The 26,957-nt window shown below is 48.5% G+C and overlaps 2 protein-coding genes across 2 annotated transcripts in view; one reads left to right on the top strand and one right to left on the bottom strand.

Annotated features, from left to right (window-relative positions):
* LOC122370388 overlaps nt 1–23,714 on the bottom strand; it is a 52,349-nt gene extending 28,635 nt beyond the window's left edge. The window contains exons 1-4 of the mRNA XM_043345941.1: nt 23,675–23,714; nt 11,516–11,688; nt 10,884–11,049; nt 10,557–10,712 (exon numbers count right to left, since the gene is read on the bottom strand). Of these exons, the coding sequence (XP_043201876.1) occupies nt 10,557–10,712; nt 10,884–11,049; nt 11,516–11,688; nt 23,675–23,708 (529 nt within the window). The 5' untranslated portion in view covers nt 23,709–23,714. The remainder of the gene's footprint in view (nt 1–10,556; nt 10,713–10,883; nt 11,050–11,515; nt 11,689–23,674) is intronic.
* Nucleotides 17,252–22,886, top strand: LOC122370387. Its single transcript, XM_043345939.1, has 2 exons — nt 17,252–22,573; nt 22,783–22,886. Exon 1 carries the CDS (start codon nt 17,321–17,323, stop codon nt 22,112–22,114), a length of 4,794 nt encoding a protein of 1,597 aa, XP_043201874.1. The 5' UTR covers nt 17,252–17,320; the 3' UTR covers nt 22,115–22,573; nt 22,783–22,886.
* Nucleotides 23,715–26,957: the final 3,243 nt, after the last annotated feature.

A 26,957-nucleotide genomic window follows, 5' to 3' on the forward strand; every position in this document is an offset into this window, starting at 1 on the left:
TGGCAATTCCTTAACTCCACTTGGAGCTCACAACCTTCTATTACCACACCATCACATCACAAAATATAATGTGAAAGTCCTTATACACTTTGCTCACACTGCACAAGACACACATCCACAGCACAGTACAGCAACGGAAGCGAGCTGTTCACTGTTACAATTATCTTTCAAATTCAACTGACACCAATAGCTGGTTACCACGCAACGCGCTAGCAAATGGCGTCAGCTTGTCCTACGAATGGCGGTTGCTATGGAAACCAGCTGACGAAACTTTACCAGAACCCATTTTCGAACAGGAGTTTTGTTAAGGCGCCCCAAGAATTTGTGCGCCGTTTTTCGAAACATGCCCACCACTTTCGCAGTTTTTCATCCTACATTTTACCTACACGGTGTCTCATGAGACACAATGTTAATCCAATGGGAACTGTCTCGTGGGTGTCTCATGGAGGAGATTTGTAGGAACTGTTTTTGAAGACACGTAAAGAAATGTAATGACCAAATGCCGTTGACAGCTGATTGTACCGACCAATTGCTACCAGTTAGCTGTTTTTATAGTCATTTTTGTACAGAAAACACAAACTGAAATCTGTCTCGCGGCTACCCTCTTCGGCTCTTTCCTGTCTCCTACATTGTAGGCAAGTAGGAAGGTTTGTGCACCTCTGGGTGGCTGGTAGGCCCACCGCCTGCCGGGTTAATTGAAGGTGCTCCGCCGCTACTGATCCTATCTATTGTAGTTCATGGTTTCATACATCCTGCCACTCGACTCTCCAATCATTGGATGTTTCGAAGTTCAAACAAATCGTTTATCTATAACTCATTGAAGATAGCATAAACAATAAACATCTACATTTTCTTCAGTTTCATGCGGCCTGGTCACGTGATCTTTTTTAGTTAGCTCTAATTACGAGCGAGCGAGCGCAGCGAGCGAAGTGAGTCTTTCCAATATAACGGAAAAATCTCAGTATGAGCGGCCCGGCCCGGCCTGTAACGCTTTTCAGAGGCTTATATCTCAGCAACCGCTGGACCGATTGGCCTGCGGTCTTTTTTGTTGGGTAGCCCCATCCCTTCTACCCCGTAATTGACTACTTTTGATACATCTCAGTGACCGTCGTGGCACGTGCCACGTGAAAAGTCAAGGGTGTTCAAGCTGTTTTGCAAAAGTAGTGATTTGAGAGGCTCATATCTCAGCAGCCGCTTGGGCGATTGTCTTGCGGTAATTTTTATAGGGTAGCTGCATCCCTTCTACCAAAAATAGGATACTATCGATGCATGTGGGTCGCTCCCAGTGCACGTGCAAAATACAACAATAAGAGGTGTCAAATTTGTTCCCATTTTAATAACTCGGTAATTACTGGGGCGATTTCGCTGAAACTTGGCATACAGGTAGGCACCCACCAGGCAATGCATTCCAATGTGTTGCGGCTTGGGTGCTACTGCACGTGCGCACGTGCAGGGGGCGTTTCCAGATCTCGAAAACGGCTGGGCCGATTGCGCTCAAATTTGGTACACGGTTGGGGACCGGTTAGTAGGGTGCCGTGCAAAAGTCAGTTTGGACCCCGTTTGCACGTGCGCACGTGCAGAATGCCGCTTCCAGATCTCAGAAACGGCTGGGCCAATTGTGTTCAAATTTGGCACACCGCTAGCAACCGGTTAGAAGAGTGCTTTGCACAAGCCCTTTGGAAGTACCTTTCGCCCTTCTGCACGTGCAGGGCTCACTATCTCGCTCGCTCGTTCTTCGCCCAAAAGGCGTTTTACTGGTATTTAAACACGGCCTTGATTTAAACGGACCAATTGAAAGAGGCGCGAAGCCCACGCGTTGCGCAGGCATCGCCTTCTATCGTACCTAGGTATGTATAATTGAGGCCTTTAACCCACGCCGTGCTGGTGGCCTGAGTTTTCCGTCTCGTGTGGAGGGGCGTTTTCGCGCTCCCCCCGTCTAACTCGGCTACTGGGCCACGCAGCGACACACGGTAAGTGGCAATCGAAAGAACGTCAAAAATAATGGCAGAAGCCGGAAATACTTCGGTCATTTTTAAGGTCAGGTCAAAGGTCAGGTCACCAGAGGTCATCAAAGGTCAAATTTTGTCCATTTCAACAGTTTCGAAACACCCGACGGCTAACTCGGGAACCAATAGAGCTACAGCGCCGCGGAAAAAAACGCATTCGATAGGCCTTTTACAGACCTTTCTGAGTCTTGTTCTGAGATTTGAACTCAGATCAACGGTTTAGCCTCCAGAGGGCAAAAACTCTAAAAATAGCAGTTTCACGAAAAACGTTTTTTTCGGTAATAACTTTTGACTCAAGAGAGACACGACATTATTTTTGCCAGCATTGTGTTCCTCTCGTCGAGACGCGTCCAAGGAACTTTTAGTTGACCTTTAAAGGTTATTTTGGAAATTTGACCTCAGGCCAAACTCATGAACTGACCGGAAAGGGTCGTGTTGCATATCAGTCGATCTGTTCCGTCGAGCTGAACATAGCTGACACGTGTTTTCGCCGCTCTAGCGCGTGTCTATCAAAAGTTATAGTAAAAAAACTGCTGGTGACCTTTCATGACCTGAGATAGCCACAGGAGCACACAGAAGGGTCACAAGTGCATTTTTGCGATTAAGTGTGTCATTTTTACCTATGAATCGATGTTTGAGAAGCCAACGACATTCGTCCAAAAGAGGCGGATTTCAATTTTCTTCTACTGACTTATAATGGAGAAGTCGTAAAATTGATCTGACCTTTGGTCACAGATATAAAAAATCCGAGATACATTTTATATATGTTACAGGGAGTATGCGATTTCAGTTAGTTTGCAACGACCCTAGGGTGGTTGTAACCTCCCTGAACGATCAGTTTGTTTGCAACGACCCTAGGGACGTTACAAAATAACTGCTCGTTCCGGGACGTTGTAACGAAACTAGGGTCGTTGCAACCTCCCTAGTTAGTATGCAACGAACCTAGGGCTGTTGCAAAATAACTAGGGAGTTTAAGAAATCATCGAGTCTCGTTTCACAGGAGGGCCGTCAACAATCTTGTCCGATGAAAATCTTGTTCAATCTAGTTCATTTAAGAAGAAAAGGAGAACAAAATTTGAACATTCAGCTCTGGTGTATTTCACGACGGCCATCAAGTACACATTTTGTGCAGATTAGGTGCACATTTGGTGCAGATTTGTTCAAATTAGATGGGCATTCGCCAGGAAGCCTTCGTAAAAACGGCTATTATCCGCTCGTTTTCAATCTTTTGTGATTGTAAACGTTCAAACATGTGAAATGATGGTGGTCCCATGCATTATGGTGGGTGTCAAGGTCACGCGAAGGTCAGGTCAAGGTCATTGACCTTTGATGACCTTAGTTCACTTCTTCTGAGTTCATATATTTTTAGGCTAGTTTTTGGAGCTGATTTCGAATTTAGCATCCATTTGAACATTTACGAAGTAATGTTGGCGCCTTCGTACCCGGTCACGAAGCTGTCAGTGTTGGTTGACACCTTATATGGTCAGCTAGCAAGACGCCTACTGGTTGACCTGACCTGACTTGACCCAACCAGTGGCCTAAAAACATCAAGACATCATCGGTGATCAAAGCTAATATGAAATTCGTATCAGCGCCCCGAAAAACCTCGTAACAGCCTAACTGTCTTTAACAGGTCCCGATTTTCCCGACTTTTGAGTCACTGACCTGACCTGGAAGGTCAACCAATAACCTAGCCCCGCCATGTGCGTTTGCGGCTAGCAAAACACCAATAAAGGCGCGAGTTGACCCCGCAGGACCTGTTGGTTTTCTACATGCGCGCCGGCCGGGGGAGGTTTGGTACGACCCCCTCGTCGTTTTTCGCCCCTGATGGAGTTAAAGCGTCGCGGAAAAAAAACGAGCGTGTGTGCCGTTAGGAGACACAGCAACTAGTACCCGATTTTAAGGTCTCAGGTCAACCGGTGTCCTCTGAGGTCAGGTCAAGTGACCCAACACACGGGTTCGGTTTTTGATTAATTACTTCTTAAAAAACAGTCGCCGAGGGCGATTTTAGCATCAACGTGCTCGCCTTGCTCAGGCGCGTCGAATGGTATAGGTACTTTTTGTTCGGGTGAGGTAAACTTGAGGTGTTGACTTCGGGTCAAGGTCAGGTCAGAGACACCTAGGTCGCGAAATTGGTCAAAGGAGGTCGTGTGGCATATTATTCGATTCGGCAGCTCTTCCTCAGTCCATTGGTGGCTTGACCGACTCGCTAGCTCAGTTTGATCGGGAGTTATTGACGAAAAGTTGCAAAATTGAAGCATCTAACCTTGCAAGGAGTGCATGAAATCACGATCCGTGTGCTTGAGGTAGTTTGAGATCGTTCCCGGCGCCAGAATAGCAGTTTTCATTTTTCTCCATTGACTTATAGTGGTTAGGTCACGTGACCGACCTGACCTCATGTGATCTTTAGGAAAAATCCTAGAGGTACAAGTTGTGAGGCTTCTAGAAGATGCACGTACTGTAAGTTTCATCCCCCTGTAAAAGCTCCTCTGGGACTGAGGGCGTTGCGAAGTTGCGGCATCTGAGGACCGTCCACTTATGACGTCATAGGTCAGTAACCTGACCTGGCCTGAAAATCTGGTTGGTGTCACAAGATCCGGCTTAAATCAAAGGTCAGGTATGCCTAGTTTCAGCTCTCTGTTGCTGGCATGTTCGGAGCTATCGCGAAAAAAACTAGGGGGGACGAGGATTAACCCGCGCCCCACTGGGGTCTGTGTATAACACGCCCTACTGGGGGGGGGGGGGGGCTATTCATAGCCCCCCCTCCTAACTCCGAAACTACTGGGCCGATCGTCAAAATTCAAACGGCGTCTGATAGCCCCGGAAAAACTGTCGAGCGAAACCTAATTTCATTGACCTCGAGGTCACCGATGACGTCACAGGTCAGGTCAAAGTAAAAATTATTAGCACTTTGGCTTGTTCACATTTTGGACTCTGGCCGCCGTCTTACAAGTCAGATCAGGCTCATTTTTGGTTTCCACACTCGTGAACAGATGCTCTAGATACCTTGAGGGTACCAAACTTGTACTTTGATTTTCAGGTCAGGGTCAGGTCATCACAGGTCACGAAAATATTATATCATGCGTCGGTCACGTGACACATGTTTTATGGTCCATTTAGGCCATAGATTTCGAATTTGATGTCGTCTGTGTCATTCAAGGTCATTTTGAGTCGAATTTAGCTTAGGTCAGGTCACTTTCAGGTCAAAAAAGGTCAAATTTTTAAGTTAAAATTTTTCAACAAAAAAGGTGACTATTGGATGCAGTTTGAGCTCAGGAACACGATGGTGCCATTTATATTGGTGTACGATGTCAAATACGTACTGAAAAATTGATTTGAAAAATTAATAATTGTGAATTTTTTGCAATAATGCGTATAACTTGGTCATTTTTGAAGATATTTAGCTAAAACTTGCTAGAATTAGTCATAATCGTGCGTTCTGTCACATATATTCCGGTTTTTTTCGAAAAGTCAAAAACTTTTTGAAAAAATATAAAAATATAAATTTTGAATATTATTATATAAAATTTTCGAAATTTTCAAAATTTTGAAAATCCGAGATAGCAGTTTGATAGCGCGGTCAATTCTGAGTCCTTTCATGCAAAAAAATTGGATCTAGCTTAAAAACTGAGCTCTTGGGAGCGATTGCCGTGGTTCAATGTTTTGCGTCGAAATCGGACGAACATGACGTCACTCTGACGTCATTTCCGGCCGACCTATGGCAGCTACGAAGTTCAAATTTTGACACAAGGTGTCAAATTGATGCAGCCGAAGGTACTGAAAGTTTGGCGTCGATACGTCAAGCGGTTTGGAAGTTATTGCAGAAAAACGGGAGGGGGGGCTATAAATAGCCCCCCCCCCCCAGTGGGGCGCGGGTTAAGCTAGGCTGGGTTAGGTAAGTTTGGGTCAAGTAGTAGGGGTCCCACCCGCACCACCTGTTTATAGCAGGTGTACCTAAACCACCAGCGACAGCTTCGTAGCAAGTTGCATTGGCACCACAACTATATGTACTTCTCAACTGTCTCAACGAATGCTGGATTCGAAATAAGCTAAAAAAAATCCCTTAAAATCGTAAAATTTGAAACAGTCACCCGAAGTCTGACAGTTTTGCCGGTCCCGTAGCTCAGTTGGTTAGAGCGTTGGACTCCGCGTGGTGAGAGCACGCGTTCCCGGTTATGACAGTCCGGGTTCGAAGCGCGACGGGCGCTCGACATTTATGGGCCTCCTGACAGGTATGGCTGCGGTTGGTGGCAGGCCGTAGCCAGGCGAAGTCAGCGAGGGGACCGGCCGTGCGCGGCTTTGTGCGCACGTTAAACTTTGGACTCTAAATTCTGCCATAGAATCGGAATTGCGCGATCGGAGGGTAGAGGGCAGGGTCATCGCAACAAGCTTCGCTTAGCGGTGGCTCTGTCCTTGTGAATCCTTCCCATCAAAAGGTTCGGACTAAATTTATAAAAAAAAAAGTCACCAAACGTCAATGATCTTGACCTGGCAGACAACTGACAAGTCAACTTGAAACCCATCACGATGCATGGGACAACCATCAGTTCACATGCTGGCACGTTTTTATGTAATCCCAATAGAAGTCTGGAAACGCAATTTTATGTGCGCTAACATAAACGACAAATCATTTCGGTCTGCCATGGTCTCAGAAATCAGATCAAAGGTCAAAGGTCATTGGTTTCAGGATCATTAACTGTATAGCGAATGTGTAACCAGTAACGTAGATAGGTCCGAGGACACTCAAAGTTTCGTCACGATCGGCCACTTTTAGCGCGAGATAATCGCGAAAACAAGGGATTTTATCCGGCCCGCACCCCTAAAAGTGTGAGGGATAACCCGCACACGAATAGCGACGGATATCCATCACACCTACCCCAGTAACTATATTTTCTACATGTAAGCATATGCTGGCGATATAATGCAGCCAAAATTATCACAGTTACGTGCTTTGTCCCGGGCACGACATATGCTCCTGAGCTGAATGTTCAAATTTTGTTCTCCTTTTCTTTTAAACTGATCTAGATTGAACACGATTTTCATTGGACAAGATTGTTGACGGCCCTCCTGTGAAACGAGACTCGATGAATTCTTAAACTCCCTAGTTATTTTGTAACAACCCTAGGTTCGTTGCATACTAACTAGGGAGGTTGCAACGACCCTAGTTTCGTTACAACGTCCCGGAACGAGCAGTTATTTTGTAACGTCCCTAGGGTCGTTGCAAACAAACTGATCGTTCAGGGAGGTTACAACCACCCTAGGGTCGTTGCAAACTAACTGAAATCGCATACTCCCTGTAACATATGTTTATACTGTTACTCTTATCAATCGCTGAAAGTTTCAAAGTGATCGTTCAGTCGGTGTAGCTACAGCGAGCCAGTGGCGGCGGATTCGATTTTGGCGTGGGGGGGGGGGGGCAAGATCCCAGTCGAGATAATGTCATAGGCGGATCCAGAAAGGCGTTTTCGACGCTGTAGGGGACATACCCCCCAAAAAGTGTCCAAAATCCAAAAACTCCTCGGATTTCGATTCCTTACGGGCTTACCTACTGCTGAACAGCATAAAGCAAAAAAAAAGATAAAAGTGTTATTATTAGGAAACATAAGGTACGTTTTGTCTATTTCGGGCGATGCAGGAGCCAGGGGGAGGGGGAGTAAATATTTGCTTTAAATGCCCGCTCCCTGGATCCGCCAGTGGACGATGTAACGCTTTTCGTATTGCTGTATTAGAAAAAAGCTGCAATGGGAAAAATTGTGCCATAACCCGATCGCATATCAGATGTTGAAGAACGGTGCCAAACCTTTTGAAGTAGGCGAGCGCTATTCTTTGCAATGAGGTAACTGGTTACCATTTCTTCTGTTCATTTTACGTTCGATTTCCGCTTAACCTTCCATTAAAAAGTATTTCTGAGACAGATATCAACTGAAACTAGCTCACAGCGGGAGGAGACCGCTCAAACATTCAGAGACAGTCGGTCGCATCATTCTAAACCTATTGGGACAGCGATCCGCCAGAAACCCACCCCAAGGCAGTAGTTCGCCAACTAAACTCACCGAGACGGGCTGTCTCGATGGGTTTATACAGTAAGCCTACAGCATGGCTTACCTAAGGCCCAAACGCTCGTCAAGCTGGGAACGGAGGGTGAGGGAGCGCGGCGGCGGGCTGAGGTGAAGGAACGTTGGACTGGAACGAGAATCCAGAAGCTCTAGGTGGGGCGTTTCTTTATTAGGGCCTTAGGGTGTGCTGACTGCGGTGAGGTCCAAATTATCACACAAAATTTTGCCACGACATCTACCGGTTCAGGCACTCGAGAATCAGTGGCCAGTGATATCTGCAAAGACGAAGCATTTCCAACCCAGCTTCAGCCTGGTGTCAGGGCGCCTCAGGTGGCTTTAATTACAGTTGCACATACCAAACGACCTCAGTGCAGCCAGTCTGTGGCCGAAACCATTCGGAACAGACTTCAACGAAAAGTGAGACAAGGTTAGTGCTATCGTTAAGTGCCATTATACACTTGGTTTGGCCAAGTGTATACACTTGGCCAAGCCAAGTATATACATACTAAAATAATATTATGAATATATGAATATATAATATTATGAAAATAATATATGAATAAAAAATATTCATAGTTATACACTTGGTTGGCTTGACCCAATGGAAAGTGGTAGTTATCGGACGCTGCGAGGCATACTCATTTTTCCAAAGTGCTGCTTTCGTGTTCATAGGCGGCGGAACGGGGAGGGCAACGGGGCACCGTGCCCCTCTTTGATTTTGGCATTTTAACGTTAGCCCTATGGGCGTTGCATGGAAAGAATGGGACCAAAAGTCGGCAGTGCCCCCCCCCCCCTCCCTTAATTGAAGGTGTTCCGCCGCTACTGTTCGTGGTTGATGCTCTTTATTCTATAGCCAGCCTTTAGACAGAGGGGGGGGGGGCACTAATGATCAGTGCCCTAACCCTCAAAAGTTTCCATCATTAATTTTTGCTTTTTAATAGTAAAAACTGAAATAAAGCGGATACTGAACTGTGAACATCCAGTTTTAACACTGGCCCCACACAAGCCTCCGAATGCCCAAAGCAGATCTCTGATGACTGGCTTTTGGGTGTCATACCATACGCTGGAAACTGTTGCGCTTGAAAAAAAATCAGGCGAGTGGCTTATTATGAGCGCATCAGTCCTAACTACCCGCAAACGAATGGCTAGCCCTTCCGTCTCCGATCGCTTGCGATTTGGCATTTATGTAGGTACAAAATAGCGGCAAACGACCACTGAAGGTATGAGTTGCGTCTCTTGCACACTTAAAATATCTATAAATCGAATCTAAAAAGACAAAAAAAAAATGATATAAAGCAGAAATGGTTGGCATTTACACATATTCAAAAGGCACCGTTGGACAAACTGTAGGAGCGCATAGCTGCAATATCAGGTTATGAAATTTTCTTCATGATTAGGGCACAAATTATGGAGGGGCAAGAATATACGTTGTAACGTTTGCCCCTCCTCCAAAAGTTTCTTAGGGGACGATGCCTCCTCTGCCTGTATCTGTCGCCCCTGTAAGCGGTCACTGAAGGCCTGGGTTGCCGGTGCGTCATGTTGACGCTTATAATGCCTCCAAAACAAAGTTGAAGAGAGGAAAACTTCAATTGAACGCGAACGCTTGCCAATTAAGAAAGACAACGTTTGAAAGTATATGGGCATCTGGTTACATCTTCAGATGATCGAACAGAATAATCAGGTATATGGTTTCTTGTCTAAGCTTTGTCGCAAATTATGGGGGGGGGGGCAAAAAGATACTTTTGCCCCCCCCCCCACGATTTTGCCAGGGGGGCCCCTGCCCCCCCCCCCCGAATCCGCCGCCCCTGCAGCGAGCCTTTGAACTTTTTACGAGGTAAGGTCACTTGACGTGACCTGATGGCTGATGACCTGACCTTTGACGACCCGGGTCTGAAATTTTCACGACTTGTGCAAGATATTCGCGAAAAACCTGAGGGGGCATAACCCCCCTCAGCACGGTGTGGGTTAATCTATAAATTTTATTAAAACTTAGCGTGCAGGTCTGCAAAGCCAGTGTCATTAAAAGCCATTAAAGAATAGGTCACAGCCCACAGGTCAAAGGTCCTTTGGGTCAGGGTCATGGAATTTTCAGGGTAGGTGTAAAATTGATTAACTCAAGGGTACTGAAAGTTTCCTCGTGATCGGCCGCTTTTTACGTAAGTTATTCGCGAAAAACCGAGAGGTAGGGAGGGGGGGGGGGTCCGTTCGGCTACCCCCTCCCCCCCCTATACGGGCGAAGGTTAATAAATCCCTCTTAGCATCCAGTACCAGGCAAGCAGGATTATGAAAATTTAAGTTAAATTATTATTTCTTCCGTTATTTTATTTATATTTTACAATGAATCACGTCTAAAAATCACGGCTGGGTTTGCAAACCCAGGCATTTCAATTTGCAATCCACGCATTTTTCAACAGGATTTCTTCCGCCGAGTGGAAATCATTGCCCTGTGATGTAGGTAATGATGACTATGATTACTAAGTAGGTATGAGCTCACCGGCATTGCCGAGAAAGTATCCTTTAACTTCGATCGGCTGGAGCGAGGCCACTTTGAAAATGGCAAAATAGTACTCGTCATCCGTGGTCTCTACCTCCACCATCAGTTCCGTGCGAAGGGAGGAATCGGCAGCAAATCGTCCCAAGTCTGTTTTACCTGTTGGAAGACATAAATTGTTAGCACTCCTTTCAAACATGGTCGCGATCAGCACAATACATTAATTTCATGATAACTAAGTTTGTCAGTCCCCACATGCAGATAATTATGAAACTATAAAGATCAGGGCGAGTAAATGAGGGATAGCCGTTTGGCAAATGTGACACTCACCGACAAAGAACTCCGAGTGCAGGTCTCCGTACAGTTGATCGTAGTCAGTCGAGCCTGGAGAGCCGGCAAACGACAGCTGATCGGCCGGGGCGACCGGGGTCAGCTCAGAGTCGACGCCGCGTCGCATGATCTCGTTCCACCGACCCCCGCTCATGTCACAGTAGACCTGAATCATAGCGAGTGGTCAGCGGCCAGCGGTCAGCGGTCAGCGGTCAGCGTTCGGTGGTCACTAACTCACTAGTGTCGTTGCGACTGACTGGAGGTTACTGGTATCGAGCAACAGAGCGCCTTTACGGAGCTTTCTTTATCTTTCTCACCTGGATCGCCTCTCCAGAGCTCTGGGTCTCACCTGGATCACCTCTCCGGAGCTCTGTTTCACCTGGATCACCTCTCCGGAGCTCTGGGTCTCACCTGGATCACCTCTCCGGAGCTCTGTCTCTCACCTGGATCACCTCTCCGGAACTCTGGGTCTCACCTGGATCACCTTTCCAGAGCTCTGTCTCTCACCTGGATCACCTCTCCGGAGCTCTGGGTCTCACCTGGATCACCTCTCCAGAGCTCTGTCTCTCACCTGGATCACCTCTCCGGAGCTCTCTCTCACCTGATCACCTCTCCGGAGCTCTGTCTCTCACCTGGAGCACCTCTCCGGAGCTCTGTCTCATGTGGTAGATGCCGTCCGTGGTGAACTCGACCGGCAGACTACTGCAGTGAAAGCCGTCCGGTCCGGTGGCTATGTCTCCGGCCGGACACGCGTCCAAAGGGAACACGTCGGGCGCCACGGCCGCCGCCGCGCTCACCCACCACCCTGCGGCACAGAGGGGCGGCCGGACCGGCCCACCGGTCAGCTGAGGGAACATCCGCCTCTCAGTTCAGCGGCCAGGGGGAGGGAGGGGAGAGAGAGAGGGAGAGAGAGAGAGAGAGAGAGAGAGAGAGAGAGAGAGAGAGAGAGAGAGAGAGAGAGAGAGAGAGAGAGAGAGAGAGAGAGAGAGAGAGAGAGAGAGAGAGAGAGAGAGAGAGAGAGAGAGAGAGGAGGAAATGAAATTGCTTTGATAACTTCTATCACCTACGTTTGAAATGGAAATGGCCAGTCATTCAATAAACTGGAAGTAGGTACGACCAGCTGGAGCTACCCAAGCCCAGAGGATAACGATTAGGTACGTAATCATCCCCTGCCGGTCGTTTCTCGACTTCATGCACGAGTGGCACTGCATCCCCTCCCCCCCCTAGATATGGGAACCATGAAAATCTGCAACAAATGATCGAGAGAGACGGACGGACGGTGCAAAACGACCGACGGCGGCCGCCTCGCTGGCTCCGGTTCGTTCGCGGATCAGATTACCGCGCGATACGACACCGCACCGTGCGTTGTCCGCCCCCAGCGCCTCAGTCGAGGCGGCAGTCGGACGAGTGGGGATGTGAGGGATCTTCATTCGGTCTGCGTTACATGACCGGGCGGGCGTGCGAGAGGTGGAGGTGCCGGGATAATCGGGAGGTGCTGTGTTGGACGGTGAATGGAGTAAAGGACAGTATACAGCGGAGGACTGCTCCGACGTCGTTACGGGTAACGGATCACGGTGCGACAGAAAGACATAAGGACGGAGCCGACGGATTCGACCGAAAGGCGTCATGTCGTCGGAATCCAAGGCACCGGAATCGCGAGAAGTGCACTACGCTGAACACCTTGTAGCACTGCAGTCACGGGAAGGTAAGGAATATGGATATCAAGTATAAATATGCCGTACACAAATGGAATGGTGACGAAATAGGTACGCGCTTTTTGTATTTTTCCCCTGGCGCATCAGTGATGGATGGTGTAGCGGCCAGCGCTAGGTCAACAGTGAGCGCCACCCTTGTCGGAACCGTTGGTTCGGGATCGCTCCTATAGGTGTCAGAACCAGCGACTTGTTGACGGTTGTGCCCGCGTATTTACAAATTGCAACCGAGCTCCGCCGTGGGGTAAGGTGGGCAGGGGTTTTCGCACTACGGCTGCGGTTGAACTACCGTCTGTGGTAGAAATTTCAGGACGATGGCGCGTTTGATACGAAATCTGGCGCAATGTTTGTTTGCTTCTGAATTTGTATTGTTGTTGCTGTGAATTCTTGAAGTGGGAGTGCTTCAATAACAATTTGTGGATTATTTGAGTTTCTTTGTATAAACATAGAATAGTATTATGAAACATTGTGTGGAAACTGCAAATACTGATATGATCAATTACTGAGTTTGGGAATTAATCCACATTTTGTAGAGATTTGTCTGGCAAATTGAAATGGTGTAAGTTGTAACAAACCTCAAGCCTATCATGATCTGAAGCTGTTGTAACAAATCAAAATTGCTTTGATGTTACATAGTACCTTGTTGGAAAGACTGAAGCATGGTTCAAGATGATGTGTAAAAATTCAAGATTTGTGCGAAAGCTTGTGACTGAAGAACGAAAACAGTTCTATATGATGGCTCAATCAAACGTGGATATGGACGACAAAAGTAGAGTTTCAACATTCCAGCATGTGAGAATAACTTCAGAAAGTCATAGTTCTTGTAGCATTGCACTCTTCTTATGTACAGTTATAGGTTTTGTCAGGGTATTTCAAATTCATTGTGTCAGTTGAGATACAGATGGATTGCGGACAAATTTTAGAATCATTGCATGATAGCTAGGTAGGTACTTGTTCGGTAAAAAGGTATGTGATGAATGCCATGAGAAGGTGTTTTATGATTTAATATATGGTCGTTGTTGTACCTAAAAATGCAAGCTTACTAGCAACTAGTTTCTGAATCAAATCAAAAGTATTTGCCATGAATGTAAATATGTACCTGCAAAGTATGTCAATAAATTTGTGTGATGTTGACCAGAGAGCTTTATCATCTGGGCATTTATGTCGCTTCTTACATTAGGTGTCAAGCATAGTAATTACGGATGAACTTTGTGCCAATATCTTCACTGCACAATGTATGTAGCATGTCTACAACCCTCACTGATCCTGCTATAGCTATAGGCATCTGGCACCAGCAAGGCCAAGGGCATGAACTTCAGAGTTGCACAACCTTTTGTCATGTACCACCAGTCACTTTTTTTACTAGTAAGGTGCACATAGCAGTGGACACAACAATGTGCAGAGGGCCTACACAAAAACAGCATGATTAGTGTGCACTATGCACAGCATTGTACCATGATTATTTGAATATTTTGATCACTCAAAGTCAACAGTCAACAGTCAGGAGATATGCCCACTTGTTTGTGGTTGTCGGGTGAACCGAAAAATAAATAAATAATAAAATAATTATTGAATATCACATTTATTTTACATCACTTGTCAAACAAGAGCATGATGACACACATTTTGACAAGCAATCATGGTAGTATTTCAATAAGTTGGACAGTCACCTCCCTGGGCGTCATTTTTCCAGGAAGGTACCTCTGCAGGTGTTGTTGTAGGCTAGGTTGAATTGGGTTAAGTTAGGCGAAGTAAGGTGGTTAGGACCAGGTCAGGTCAGACCGTAAGGCCTGGTCAGGTTGATTTTAATCTTTCATTCTAATTTGACATAGATACCTATTACCTATGTTTTTTCTCCAGCCTGAATTTCATTAGGTAATGAGTTAATTTTGCTTTGTTTTTATCTGTGCTTGTGTTTTTGTCCCTTATATTTTGCCCCATAGGCAAGGGTGGAGCTTTTCCAGGGAAGGTGGTGGAGCATGATTGGAGGCGCTCAACCAGACGGCATAGGAGGGCACGGTTTCTGAACGCGCACTGATGCCTGATTCAAGCAGTAATCTTGATTCAAGCCATGCTGTCTTCATGCGGGGCGGAGCGCTACTTAAAAGTCCCTAAAAGACCGGGAAGTGATGCCGATAGAACCTTCAATCATTCTGGGCTAACGATTATGACTTGGAAAAAGTCGCGATTCCAATTCAATCGAAAATCTGTGGGCTCTTGTTCAGCAGGAGGTGTATGAAGAGCCACCCGCCATAAGCACTGCTCAACCGCAGGCACAGGTTTAGACGGCGTTGGTCCACATCAAAGCCAGTGTGCTGGAGAATCCATTGGCTGAAATGCTCCAGAACATTCGCCACTGTTTTTATGAAAGGTGGCTACAAGCTCAGTTAAAAGAAAAAGTACCAGATTGTTTTGCTTTTTAATTACAGCGGGAAGAAAGGTGTCCGGATAATTTCGTTACACCCCCTGTAATGTTCAAATGGTTGCTAAATTCGAAATCAGCTCTAAAACTAGCCTAGAAACATGTAAAACTCGAAAAAGTGAACCGAGGTCATCAAAGGTCATTGAGGTGACCTGACCTTCAGGTGACCTTGACACCCACCCTAATGCATGGGACCAGCATCATATCACATGTTTCAACGCTGGAAACCACGTGAAGACTGCAACCGCGCGGCTAATGCGAGCCGACATACGCCGAATCGCGATTCGGGCCAAATATGGTCTCGAGAAATAGGTCACAGGTCAAAGGTCATTTGGGTCAGAGTCATGAAATTTTCAGGGTAGGTGTAAAATTGATAAAATCGGGGGTGTTGAAAGTTTCGTCGCGATCGGACGGTTTTTACGCGAGTTACTCACGAAAAACCGATAAAGCGCACCCAAAAAGGCAGAAATATGCACATGCGATATCCTATACTGCGAAAAAAGGTGCATCATTTTTTAACGTCGCCGACAAATTCTAATTACCCTAAGCTCAGGCAGATGTATGGTAGAAAATCCCCCAAGTGAAATATACTACGGCGGAAATAAAATACCCTACGGCGGAGCTCGGTTGCAATTTGTAAATACGCGTTGTGCCCGGCGCGGTGGTTCGCATTTCGAGGCCTATTTTCTGTGCGGCCGATGTCATTTCGAGGTCAATCTGTTTCAGAGCTAGTGATGTAGTGATGTTTGAATAACATTCGCGCTTGATGGCGGCGAGAGGAACTGCCGTCTCTCTTGGTGAAGTTTGACACGCCTAAACCGTCGGTAAGAGTCATTATCGTTAGTGTCGTTTATGATCTAAAGAGCGGAATTGTGTATCAGAAAATAGATATCGTATAATATGTTTGGTACTGCCGGTGAATGAGGCATTGAATTTTGGCAATGCGCCAAATTTGCCAGCGTTTTGTCGTTTCTGTATTATGTGTATCAGACTGAGTTGGTTCAAATGTATTTGTTTGCCTTTTATGTTTCAGAAACCATGCATGCATGCGTGCTGAACATGCTGGAATACATGAGCATGAGTGGACGAACGGCGTATTTCAAGTAAAGTGAACCTAGGCGTATGCGCGGGCGCCTACAGTTTCGACGCCTGGCTGAGGGCTGAACCGCCCTGTCTATCTTCGAGTCTTCTTGCTTCTGCTGATGCCTGGGAGGCACTGGAGAGCTTTGACACTGCAGAGAGCGTCCTCGACTCTACAAGGGCTGCCTTCCCTCCTAGATCAAGATAGGATGCTACGCTGGAACAGTGAGCCACAGCCTCTGAGTCAAGGTACGGAACCTTCTGGTGTGATGAACTGATACTGAGTGCTCTCAAAGATTGATTTCGTTCAAGGTTCCTGTGCTGCCAGTGTTGGCTCTGTGCCAGATGTGGTGACACAACACCAGATAGTGCCGAGACTGGATTCTGTGTGTGTTTAAGGTGTCTGTGAACCTGAATGTTGTTTACTTGACCATTGTTACTCATTGTTACTGGATATGGAGCACTTAAATACCTTGAAAGTTTCTCAGGTAAAGGAACAGTTATCGCTCAGGGGTAAGGATATAAAGGGCACAAAGGCTGTCATTGTTGCTCGTCTTAAGGATGCCTTGGATGAGGAAGGCCTAGATCCAGAGACATTTGTTAGCCAACTGGAATCAGATGCTGTCAGGCCTCAGGATAGTGTGTCACAAGCAGCAGGGTCTCAGGTCAGCAAGGCTAGATCTTCAGTGGCAGGATCAGTTGTTCTGAAGCAGTTAGATGAAGCTGCTACTCAGGCTAGTCTCGAGGCAAGGTTAAAGCGACTCGAGGAGAGGCAGGCCATAGATAGACAGTTGGCTGAACTGCAGAGGCAGAAAGAAATGTTAGAGCTGCAAGAAGCCATTGAGATGTCGAAAGCAAAGACAAAGGTGTTGTCAGAGTTCCAGAAGGTTAATGTAGAGTCCCTACCTCAGATGGACACTGACCTTTCAGAATCCAAAGCGCCAATCCTTGACAAGCCAGTGAAGACCTCAGATCCTGAGCCTCAGACCTCGGATGATGGACTTCACATGCAGCAAAGCCAAAATCCAACTTGCAAATCCACATCCACATCACGTTCTGACCCACTTCAAGACTATGCTGGACTTCTTCGTCTTCCTGTGGTTGAGGTCAAGAAGTTCAGTGGAGAAGTGACAGAGTTTGCTCAATTTCTGAGATCTTTTGACCTGAAGATCAGTTCCAAGGTCACTGACGACAAGGAGAGACTATATTATCTTGAGCAACATATGGTAGAGGGCACTAAGCCATACCACATCGTCGCGAGCTGTCTCTACAGGGAAGATGGCTATGCTGAGGCAAGAAGGCTGCTCCAGAAGAGGTACGGGCAGCCAAGTACTCTGGCATCTTCTTACTTGAAGAGAATCGAGGATCAGAAACCAATTGGAAATGACGACAGTGATGCTCTTGACAGGTTTGCCATACTCCTGACCTCATGTAAAAATGCATTAGAAGGGAGTCATCTGATGGATGATCCTAAGACTCTGAGAACCATCACCACGAAGCTGCCACACTATCTGATCCACCACTGGCGTCGGAGAGCAGATGACATTGAAGAACACGGAAGCAAGGCAACATATGAAGATCTGGTTGAGTTTGTAACCAAAGAAGCAAGAGTTGCATCGAATGCTGCGTTTGGCCAGCACATGTATGAGACGCAGCAGAAGAAGTCAGAACGCCTGAGGCAGACTCCTCAGACGTACAAGCAGAAGCCCATGGTGGCGGCTACCAGAGCAGAACATGGAGTCAAAAACAGGGATGGTCCTCCAACAAGGGAGTGTGGATACTGTGGAAGAGAGGGTCATCAAGTAACAGAGTGCCACCGGCTTGCTGAAGTTCCGTGGCCAGAGAAGAGAGACTTTGTGATGAGGATGGCATTGTGCTTCAGTTGTCTGAAGCAGGGGCACAGGAGCAGTGAGTGCAGGTGGAGAGCAACCTGTAGAACGTGCCACAGGAGACATCCAACATCTCTTCATCGTCAAGTGAGCGCTGGTGAAGATGAACATCAACAGCTTCAGCAACAGGAGCAACCTGGTAGTCAGCAGAGGGGGCAGGTCAGTTCAGCAAATGTCACATCATGTAAGACAGCAGTTGATGCCTCCAGCACACCAGTCCTTCCAGTCGTTCCTGTCATCGTGCATAGCCCTCTAGGACAGACAAGGACGTATGCATTCTTAGATAGTGGCTCGACACACTCATTCATATCATCAGCACTTTTTAATGAGGTGGGCATGAACAGTGTTCCTCGTACACATCTCTCGCTCACCACAGTAGACAGAGACGTCAGTGTGGAGACCCAGGCTGCTGATGGAGTGTGGATTTCTGATTTGCAGGGAGAGAACCAGTTGCAACTGCCGACACTTTTCACTCTCGCCAACATCCCAGTGGCAGAAAGAGACTTCCCGACGGTGTCAGAGGTGCGTAAGTGGGAGCACTTGAGAGATCTTCCTCTGCCGCAGCTGGAGAATCGACATGTGGGCCTGTTGCTGGGCGCTAACGCCTTCCTGGCGATGGAGCCGCTTGAAGTCATACCGAGCAGAGCTGGGAGTCCGTACGCAGTGCGGACCAGGTATGGCTGGACGCTGGGAGGCTTGAGAAGCGGTCCACAGACATCGTCGATTGCGAGAGTGTGCAGGACGTCGGTGAAGACCGATCAGGAGCTGGAGCGTATGATCGAGCAGATGTACAATTCAGAGTATGAAGAGAATTTGAACTCTACGAAGAAGGGAGCATCTGTAGAGGACAGAGAATGGCAGAAGAAGGTGGAAGAGTCTATCTACTCTGAGGACGGACACTACGTGATCAGTCTTCCTCTCACTGAAGACAAGCTGAATCTCCCAAACAACATCGAAATGGCAAGAGGGAGACTGGAAGGACTAAGAAAGAAGTTCAAGAGAAACGAGAAGCTCGCAGAAGGATACAGAAACAGCGTAAAGGAGATGATAGACCTGGGATATGCAGAGCCAGTACCACAGGACTGCTTGCAACGAGATGATGGTTTCGTGTGGTACCTACCTCATTTCGCTGTTGAACACCCGCGGAAGCCTGGAAAGGTTCGTGTCGTGTACGATTGTGCGGCAAAGTACAGGGGTGTGTGCTTGAATGACTTCCTGTTACAAGGACCAGATCAAACCAATTCACTCATGGATGTTCTGATGCGGTTTCGAACCGAGAAGGTCGCCTTTATTGGCGATATTCAGAGCATGTTCAATCAGGTGAGGGTGCCAGAAGCTGACCGTGATCTTTTGAGGTTCCTCTGGTGGGATGGGGGTGACCCGGAGAACAAGATTGTGCAGTTCAGGATGACGGTCCACTTGTTCGGAGCCAGCTCGTCTCCCAGTGTGGCATGCTATGCCCTCAGGAGGACTGCAAGCGACCATGAGGATGCGTTTTCTCCAGAGGCCATTTCTACTTTAAGGAGTAACTTCTATGTGGACGACGTATTGAAGTCCTGCCCTACCGAGGAAGGTGCAGCACACCTCGCCCTGGAGCTGAAGGAGCTGTGTCAGAAGGGAGGCTTCAACCTCACGAAATTCATGAGTAACAGCCAAGCTGTGGCTTCATCATTTCAGACTGAAGACAGGTCCAAGGAACTGAAGCGGTGGTCCGGTCCGGAAGAGCAACTCCCTGAAGAGCGGGCGCTCGGAGTCATCTGGCAAACTGAAGCAGACAGACTGAAGGTCTCTGTCGATCTGGAGAATCTTCGCTCAAAGTCACTGACGAGAAGAGGACTTCTATCAGCGGTGAGCAGTCTATACGACCCGTTGGGCATGATTGCACCAACAGTCTTTTCAGGTCGGCTCATCCTGCAGGAGCTATGCCGACGACAGATTCTGTGGGATGAAGACTTGCCTGACACCCAGCGACAGGAGTGGATGGCGTGGCTGTCCAGCGCTGCAGCAGCGGACTCTGTATCTGTTCAGAGGAGCATGATACCTGACGGCTTCGGTGAGGTGCTCCGGTATCAGATTCACCACTTCGCAGACGCGAGTGAGAAAGGATATGGCACAGTGTCGTATGTGAGGATGGTGAACTCAAGTGGGCGTGTTCATTGCTCTTTCTTGAAAGGAAAGTCACATCTGGCGCCGTTGAAGAAGGTGCCGATCCCGCGCCTAGAACTGATGGCGGCTGTAACAGCAGTGAAGATGAGCTCAATGATAACAGACGCTGTGGAGTTTGTGAGCCCAGGACATGCGGTGACTGAAGAGCTGTTCTGGACAGACAGCACCACCGTGCTCCGGTACATTCAGAACAGGAAAACAAGATTTCAAACTTTCGTGGCCAACAGGTTGGCCATCATTCACGACAGCACGAAGCCAGAACAATGGAGATATGTCCCCAGTGAGCTGAACCCAGCTGATGATGCCTCCAGAGGCGTCCAAGGCGAGAGGTGGCTGGTCGGACCCCAGTTCTTGACACTGGGAGAAGAAGACTGGCCAAAGGCACCGCCAGCTATGGACAAGCTGACAGATACTGATCTAGAGGTGAAGAGAGCAACAAGTTGTGCGATTGCTGCGACTGAAGACGAGTCTGCGGACAGGCAAGATCCCATGGAGAAACTGGTGAACTACTACAGTGACAAGCACTCTCTGTTAAGAGGCTTGGCCTGGCTTCTTCGCGTTCGACAGCGTCTTGTGAAGAAGACCCGGCCGTCGCCATCACGACTCGAAGCAGCTGAGCTACGAGAGGCAGAGAGACTGTTGATCAAGTGGGTTCAGAGGAGCAGCTTTCCCCAGGAGTACGCGGATCTGGAGAAGGGACGACCAGTCTCAAGGAGCAGCAGGATCGCCATACTCTGTCCAGTCATGGTGGATGGAATCATGCGTGTAGGTGGAAGGTTGCAGAACGCTGACGTAGCGTCTGAGGTTAAACACCCCATCATACTTCCGAGTGAGGGACATTTCACAGAGCTGGTTGTACAAGAGGCCCATGAGAGGACTGGGCACTCGGGCCGACAGCTGGTGTTATCGAAGCTGCGGAATCGTTTCTGGATTGTACGCGGCAGCACGTGTGTCCGAAGAGTTCTTCGTCAGTGTGCAGTCTGCCGCAGACATCAGCCTCCAGAAAGTCAGAAGATGGCCGACTTGCCCATGGATCGTGTAGCATTTGAACCAGCATTCACACACACAGGTGTGGATTTCTTTGGTCCTTTCCATGTGAAGCAGCTCAGAAGTAGAGTTAAACGATATGGCGTCATATTCACATGTCTTTCAACAAGAGCAGTTCATATAGAAGTAGCGGAAGACTTATCATCGAACTCATTCATCTGCGCGCTGCTCAGGTTCAAGTCCCGGAGAATCCATGTGAAATCGCTGAGATCAGATCAAGGCACGAACTTTGTAGGAGCGAGTAAAGAGTTGAAACGAGAACTTCAGAAGCTGAAAGAAAGTGAAGAGTCAGTCCACAAGACGATGTTGAAGCATGAGATTGAATTCAAGTTCAACACAGCGGCAGCAAGCCATCACGGAGGAGCGTGGGAGCGCCAAATCAGGTCTATCAGGCGGATCTTGGACAGACTGCTGACAACGCAGAACCTGAAGGAGGAGACGTTGACGACACTTCTCTGCGAGATTGAATCTATATTGAACAGCAGGCCCCTGACTCCTGTCTCCTTTGATCCAAGGGACCCAGAACCGCTCACCCCGAACCACCTTCTGAACTTGGGCACTGGTAGCGTGATGATGCCGTTCGGGCTAGTAGAGGACGGTGATGATAGTGGTCGTAGGCGTTGGAAGCAAGTGCGCTATTTATCAGAGATGTTTTGGAAAAGATGGAGGGCAGAGTACTTGCCGCTCCTCCAGGGCAGGCCTAACATGGTGACGAGAATGCGAGCGAATCTAGCGGTAGGTGACACTGTTCTGATCTCGGATAGCGCTGTACCGCGTGGGCAGTGGCCGCTGGGCCGAGTTGTAGCAGTTAAGGTGGGCGCAGACGGGTTAGTCCGCTCGGTAGAGGTGAGCACACGTGGCCTGGTGCTCCAACGCCCTATCACCAAGTTGGTGAAGCTGTACGGTACGCAGTAAGGTCACGAGTCGTTCTGAAACTGTGCTATCTTTGGTTTCGTGTTAAACTGGGTGCAATGTGATGTATGATTATATGTTAGGATTAAGTTCGTTGCTGTTACATGCCAAGTGTATTGATGTACAAACCGTTGACTTGTGAGCGCTACCTCTCTGTTGAAGTCTGGTGCCTTCAAGGGGGAGGGTGTAGCGGCCAGCGCTAGGTCAACAGTGAGCGCCACCCTTGTCGGAACCGTTGGTTCGGGATCGCTCCTATAGGTGTCAGAACCAGCGACTTGTTGACGGTTGTGCCCGGCGCGGTGGTTCGCATTTCGAGGCCTATTTTCTGTGCGGCCGATGTCATTTCGAGGTCAATCTGTTTCAGAGCTAGTGATGTAGTGATGTTTGAATAACATTCGCGCTTGATGGCGGCGAGAGGAACTGCCGTCTCTCTTGGTGAAGTTTGACACGCCTAAACCGTCGGTAAGAGTCATTATCGTTAGTGTCGTTTATGATCTAAAGAGCGGAATTGTGTATCAGAAAATAGATATCGTATAATATGTTTGGTACTGCCGGTGAATGAGGCATTGAATTTTGGCAATGCGCCAAATTTGCCAGCGTTTTGTCGTTTCTGTATTATGTGTATCAGACTGAGTTGGTTCAAATGTATTTGTTTGCCTTTTATGTTTCAGAAACCATGCATGCATGCGTGCTGAACATGCTGGAATACATGAGCATGAGTGGACGAACGGCGTATTTCAAGTAAAGTGAACCTAGGCGTATGCGCGGGCGCCTACAGATGGCATGAGACAACTGTTCATCGTACGATCAGTCATTGCGCACACCATCACATCAGTTAACCATTCAATGGTCTCACACATGTAAAACTGGAAACGGTGATATCCAGGGGCGTCGACACCGGTCCGACTTTTCCGACTAGTCGGACCACTTTTTCGACTAGGCGGTGCCCTGCTGTGGCTCGCGGGGCCCCTGCTGCAGACCGCGGGGGCCCTACTGCGGCTCGGGGGGCCCTGCTAGAGACCGCGGGGGCCCTGCTGCGCCTCTGGGGCCCTGCTAGCCACCGCGGGGCCCTGCTGCGGCCCGCGGGGTCCCCTTCTGCGGCCGCGGGGGGCCCCTGTTGGGGCTCTCGGGGGGCCCTGCTGCGGCCACGGGGGCCCCTGCTGCGGCAACGGGGGCCCCCCGCTGCGGCTCGCGGGGGCCCTGCTGCGCCTCGCGGGGCCCTCGCGACACCTGGGGGCCCCCACCGGTGGGGGCCCCCCGAGAAAAAGTCGGACCAGTTTTCCTTACGCGTCGACGCCCCTGGTGATATCGGTAGGTATGTACGTACACTCGAAAATGGCCTAAGCGCTTTCGATAGAGCTTCGTAGGACTTGCGAAATAGCATCTAAAAGTTATTTCAATTTTGCTTTTTCAGGTTCTTCTTCGAGACACTTAATGAATTTCTTATCGGTCTTCAAGTTCCTTTTTAATTGTTACCGCTCTTAAAAAGGTTAGGTTTGATATTCACGGCATTGTACCGATAACGAACCCAAGCGGCCAGTAGTCGGTAGCTATGTAACTTACCTAGGGTGATGAGCGTCAGCCACGGTCCCGCCATGGTGACCCGGTGTGCAGGGACGACTGACTGCCGCTCCGCTGACCGCCGCTTACCGTCACCCTGTTGACCTGTCGCCCGGGTGACCTGGCGCCGCCAACGGACCTCTCTGCGCGCGAACCGAACGCGACGCCGAGCTGGCACGCCATCGCGTAATTCCCGGCCGAGCCGGCGCCGCTGCCAGTAGCGACGCTTTGCATACGGGTGGGCGGACCGTCATGGTTAACCCGCGCCCCGTAGGGGGGGGGGGGGCGAAACGGCCTCCCCCTGTCCTTTTCCGTTGATACCCCCTAATCGGCTGCAGATATCGCCACCAAACTTTCAGAACAATTCCGGGCGTCAATTTTACACATTGTGACCAAAAATTGTTCCAGAGGCTACGATAGGTTGGCCACAAATGACGTCAGAATGACGTCATGTTCTGCCATTTTCGACCGAAAAAAAGCTTCGCGAGAAGAGTTGTCAGGCCAATCAAGACATAAAAGGTGCAAACTGCAAGGCCCTATATAGAAAAGGCGTGGAGCCTTCGCGCGGCCCTCAACAGCGCCGTAGCGCCTTAACCCGCGCCCCGTAGGGCTACCGGCGGACCCTACCACCCGTAGGGGGGGGGGGGCGTTTCGGCCCCCCCTAAGATCTCGGAAAGTTACCGGCCGATTTTCAAAATTCAAACGGCGTTCGATAGCCCCACCCGGGAACTACCTTGTGACCAAATTTCATTGACCTAGGTCAAACCGATGACGTCACAGGTCAGGTCAAAGGTCAGATTTTCACCGTTCACAGGCAATTCAAGAAATGTGCTGTGAAAGCGAGTAAATTGGTAATTTATTGAAAACCATCGATGGTACATTGTTCGTCAAACACATACTTTGCTATTTGAGGTCACTGATACCAGGTCAGGTCACAGCGAGGTCAGGTCACCGGGGGTCACAATATGAATGTGTCGTGTGATACATGTTTTATGGTCCATTTTACATGACAAATGCGATTATGTGGGTTAGGCAGCCTTTGGGGCCAGCCTAGGTCACGTTTTGGTGAAGGTCAGGTCAAGGTCAGGTCAAATTAGGTCAAATTTCAAAGTTGATATTTTTGCATAAAATGGGTATCGATTCGATGCAGCTCGTCACGGGGAGTCTAATGGTGGTCTTCGTTTTGCTCTACGAGTTCTAGAATTGCCAAAAATTGAGTTTGAAAATTTGACGTCATCATTTTTGAACAGTTTTTTCGCTATAACTTGGCCAAAAAACGAGGTATCGATCTGAAATTTGGTATGTAGATAGAAGACGGTATGCACTATCACATATATTCCGGTTTTTTTTCGAAACTCAAAAAATTTTTGGTTTTTTTGGCGAATATATCCAAAAAAATGCTTTTTTGATTTTTAGGGGTCAAAACTCAAACATTTCAAAAATTCGAGATAGCAGTTTTGTAGCCCTGTCAATTCTTCACCTTTTATGTCTTGATCATTTTTCTGTATCTTCAAAGCTGTAGTCCTGACAGGTCTTCTCGCGAAGGTCTTTTTTCGGTCGAAAATGACAGAACATGACGTCACTCTGACGTCATTTGTGGCCAACCTATCATAGCCTCTGGAAAAATTTTTGGTCACAATGTGTAAAATTGATGCCCGGAGGGGTCCTGAAAGTTTGGTGGCGATATCTCCAGCCGTTTAGGAGATATCGACCGAAAAGGACAGGGGGGGCCGTTTCGGCCCCCCCCCCTACGGGGCGCAGGTTAACCCTCGCCCGCATAGATGTCCGTGAAGTTAGCGTCAGCAACAGCAACGAATACAGCGTCGGATTCAGAATCGCTTAAAAAACTCATGTTAGGTCAATTGGGGGACGGGGAGCAAGAATATGACCTTTATTTGGCCCTAGCTCTTACCCCTTACCCCTTAATCGGCCCTTAAAGGAAGGGGCGCGTCAAAAGTGCCTCAAGAGTTCGTCTGATCGCCAAAAATAAGGGTCGCAATCGATTTCTCGGGTCGATATCTAGCCGCAGCCTCGGGTTCCAGATATGTGCAACTTACCCCTTACCCCTTAATCGGCCCTTAAAGGAAGGGGCGCGTCAAAAGTCCCTCAAAGGTTCGTCTGATCGCCAAAATAAGGGTCGCAATCGATTCCTCGGGTCAATATCTAGCCGCAGCCTCGGGTTCCAGATGTGTGCAACTTACCCCTTACCCCTTAATCGGCCCTTAAAGGAAGGGGCACGTCAAAAGTGCCTCAAGGGTTCGTCTGATCGCCAAAATAAGGGTCGCAATCGATTCCTCGGGTCAATATCTAGCCGCAGCCTCGGGTTCGAGATGTGTGCAACTTACCCCTTACCCCTTAATCGGCCCTTAAAGGAAGGGGCGCGTCAAAAGTGCCTCAAGGGTTCGTCTGATGGCCAAAATAAGGGTCGCAATCGATTCCTCGGGTCAATATCTAGCCGCAGCCTCAGGTTCCAGATGTGTGCAACTTACCCCTTACCCCTTAATCGGCCCTTAAAGGAAGGGGCGCGTCAAAAGTGCCTCAAGGGTTCGTCTGATCGCCAAAATAAGGGTCGCAATCGATTTCTCGGGTCAATATCTAGCCGCAGCCTCGGGTTCCAGATGTGTGCAACTTACCCCTTACCCCTTAATCGGCCATTAAAGTAAGGGGCGCGTCAAAAGTCCCTTAAGGGTTCGTCTGATCGCCAAAATAAGGGTCGCAATCGATTCCTCGGGTCAATATCTAGCCGCAGCCTTGGGTTCAAGATGTGTGCAACTTACCCCTTACCCCTTAATCGGCCCTTAAAGGAAGGGGCGCGTCAAAAGTGCCTCAAGGGTTCGTCTGATCGCCAAAATAAGGGTCGCAATCGATTCCTCGGGTTAATATCTAGCCGCAGCCTCGGGTTCAAGATGTGTGCAACTTACCCCTTACCCCTTAATCGGCCCTTAAAGGAAGGGGCACGTCAAAAGTGCCTCAAGGGTTCGTCTGATCGCCAAAAAAGGGTCGCAATCGATTCCTCGGGTCAATATCTAGCCGCAGGCTTGGGTTCCAGATGTGTGCAACTTACCCCTTACCCCTTAATCGGCCCTTAAAGGAAGGGGCGCGTCAAAAGTGCCTCAAGGGTCCGTCTGATCGCCAAAAAAAGGGTCGCAATCGATTCCTCTGGTCAATATCTAGCCGCAGCCTCGGGTTCCAGATGTGTGCAACTTACCCCTTACCCCTTAATCGGCCCTTAAAGGAAAGGGCGCGTCAAAAGTGCCTCAAGGAATCGTCTGATCGCCAAAATAAG

Source organism: Amphibalanus amphitrite, unplaced genomic scaffold (assembly GCF_019059575.1).
Source record: "Amphibalanus amphitrite isolate SeventyFive unplaced genomic scaffold, NRLGWU_Aamphi_draft 001129F_arrow, whole genome shotgun sequence".
Taxonomy (NCBI): Eukaryota; Metazoa; Arthropoda; class Thecostraca; order Balanomorpha; family Balanidae; genus Amphibalanus; species Amphibalanus amphitrite.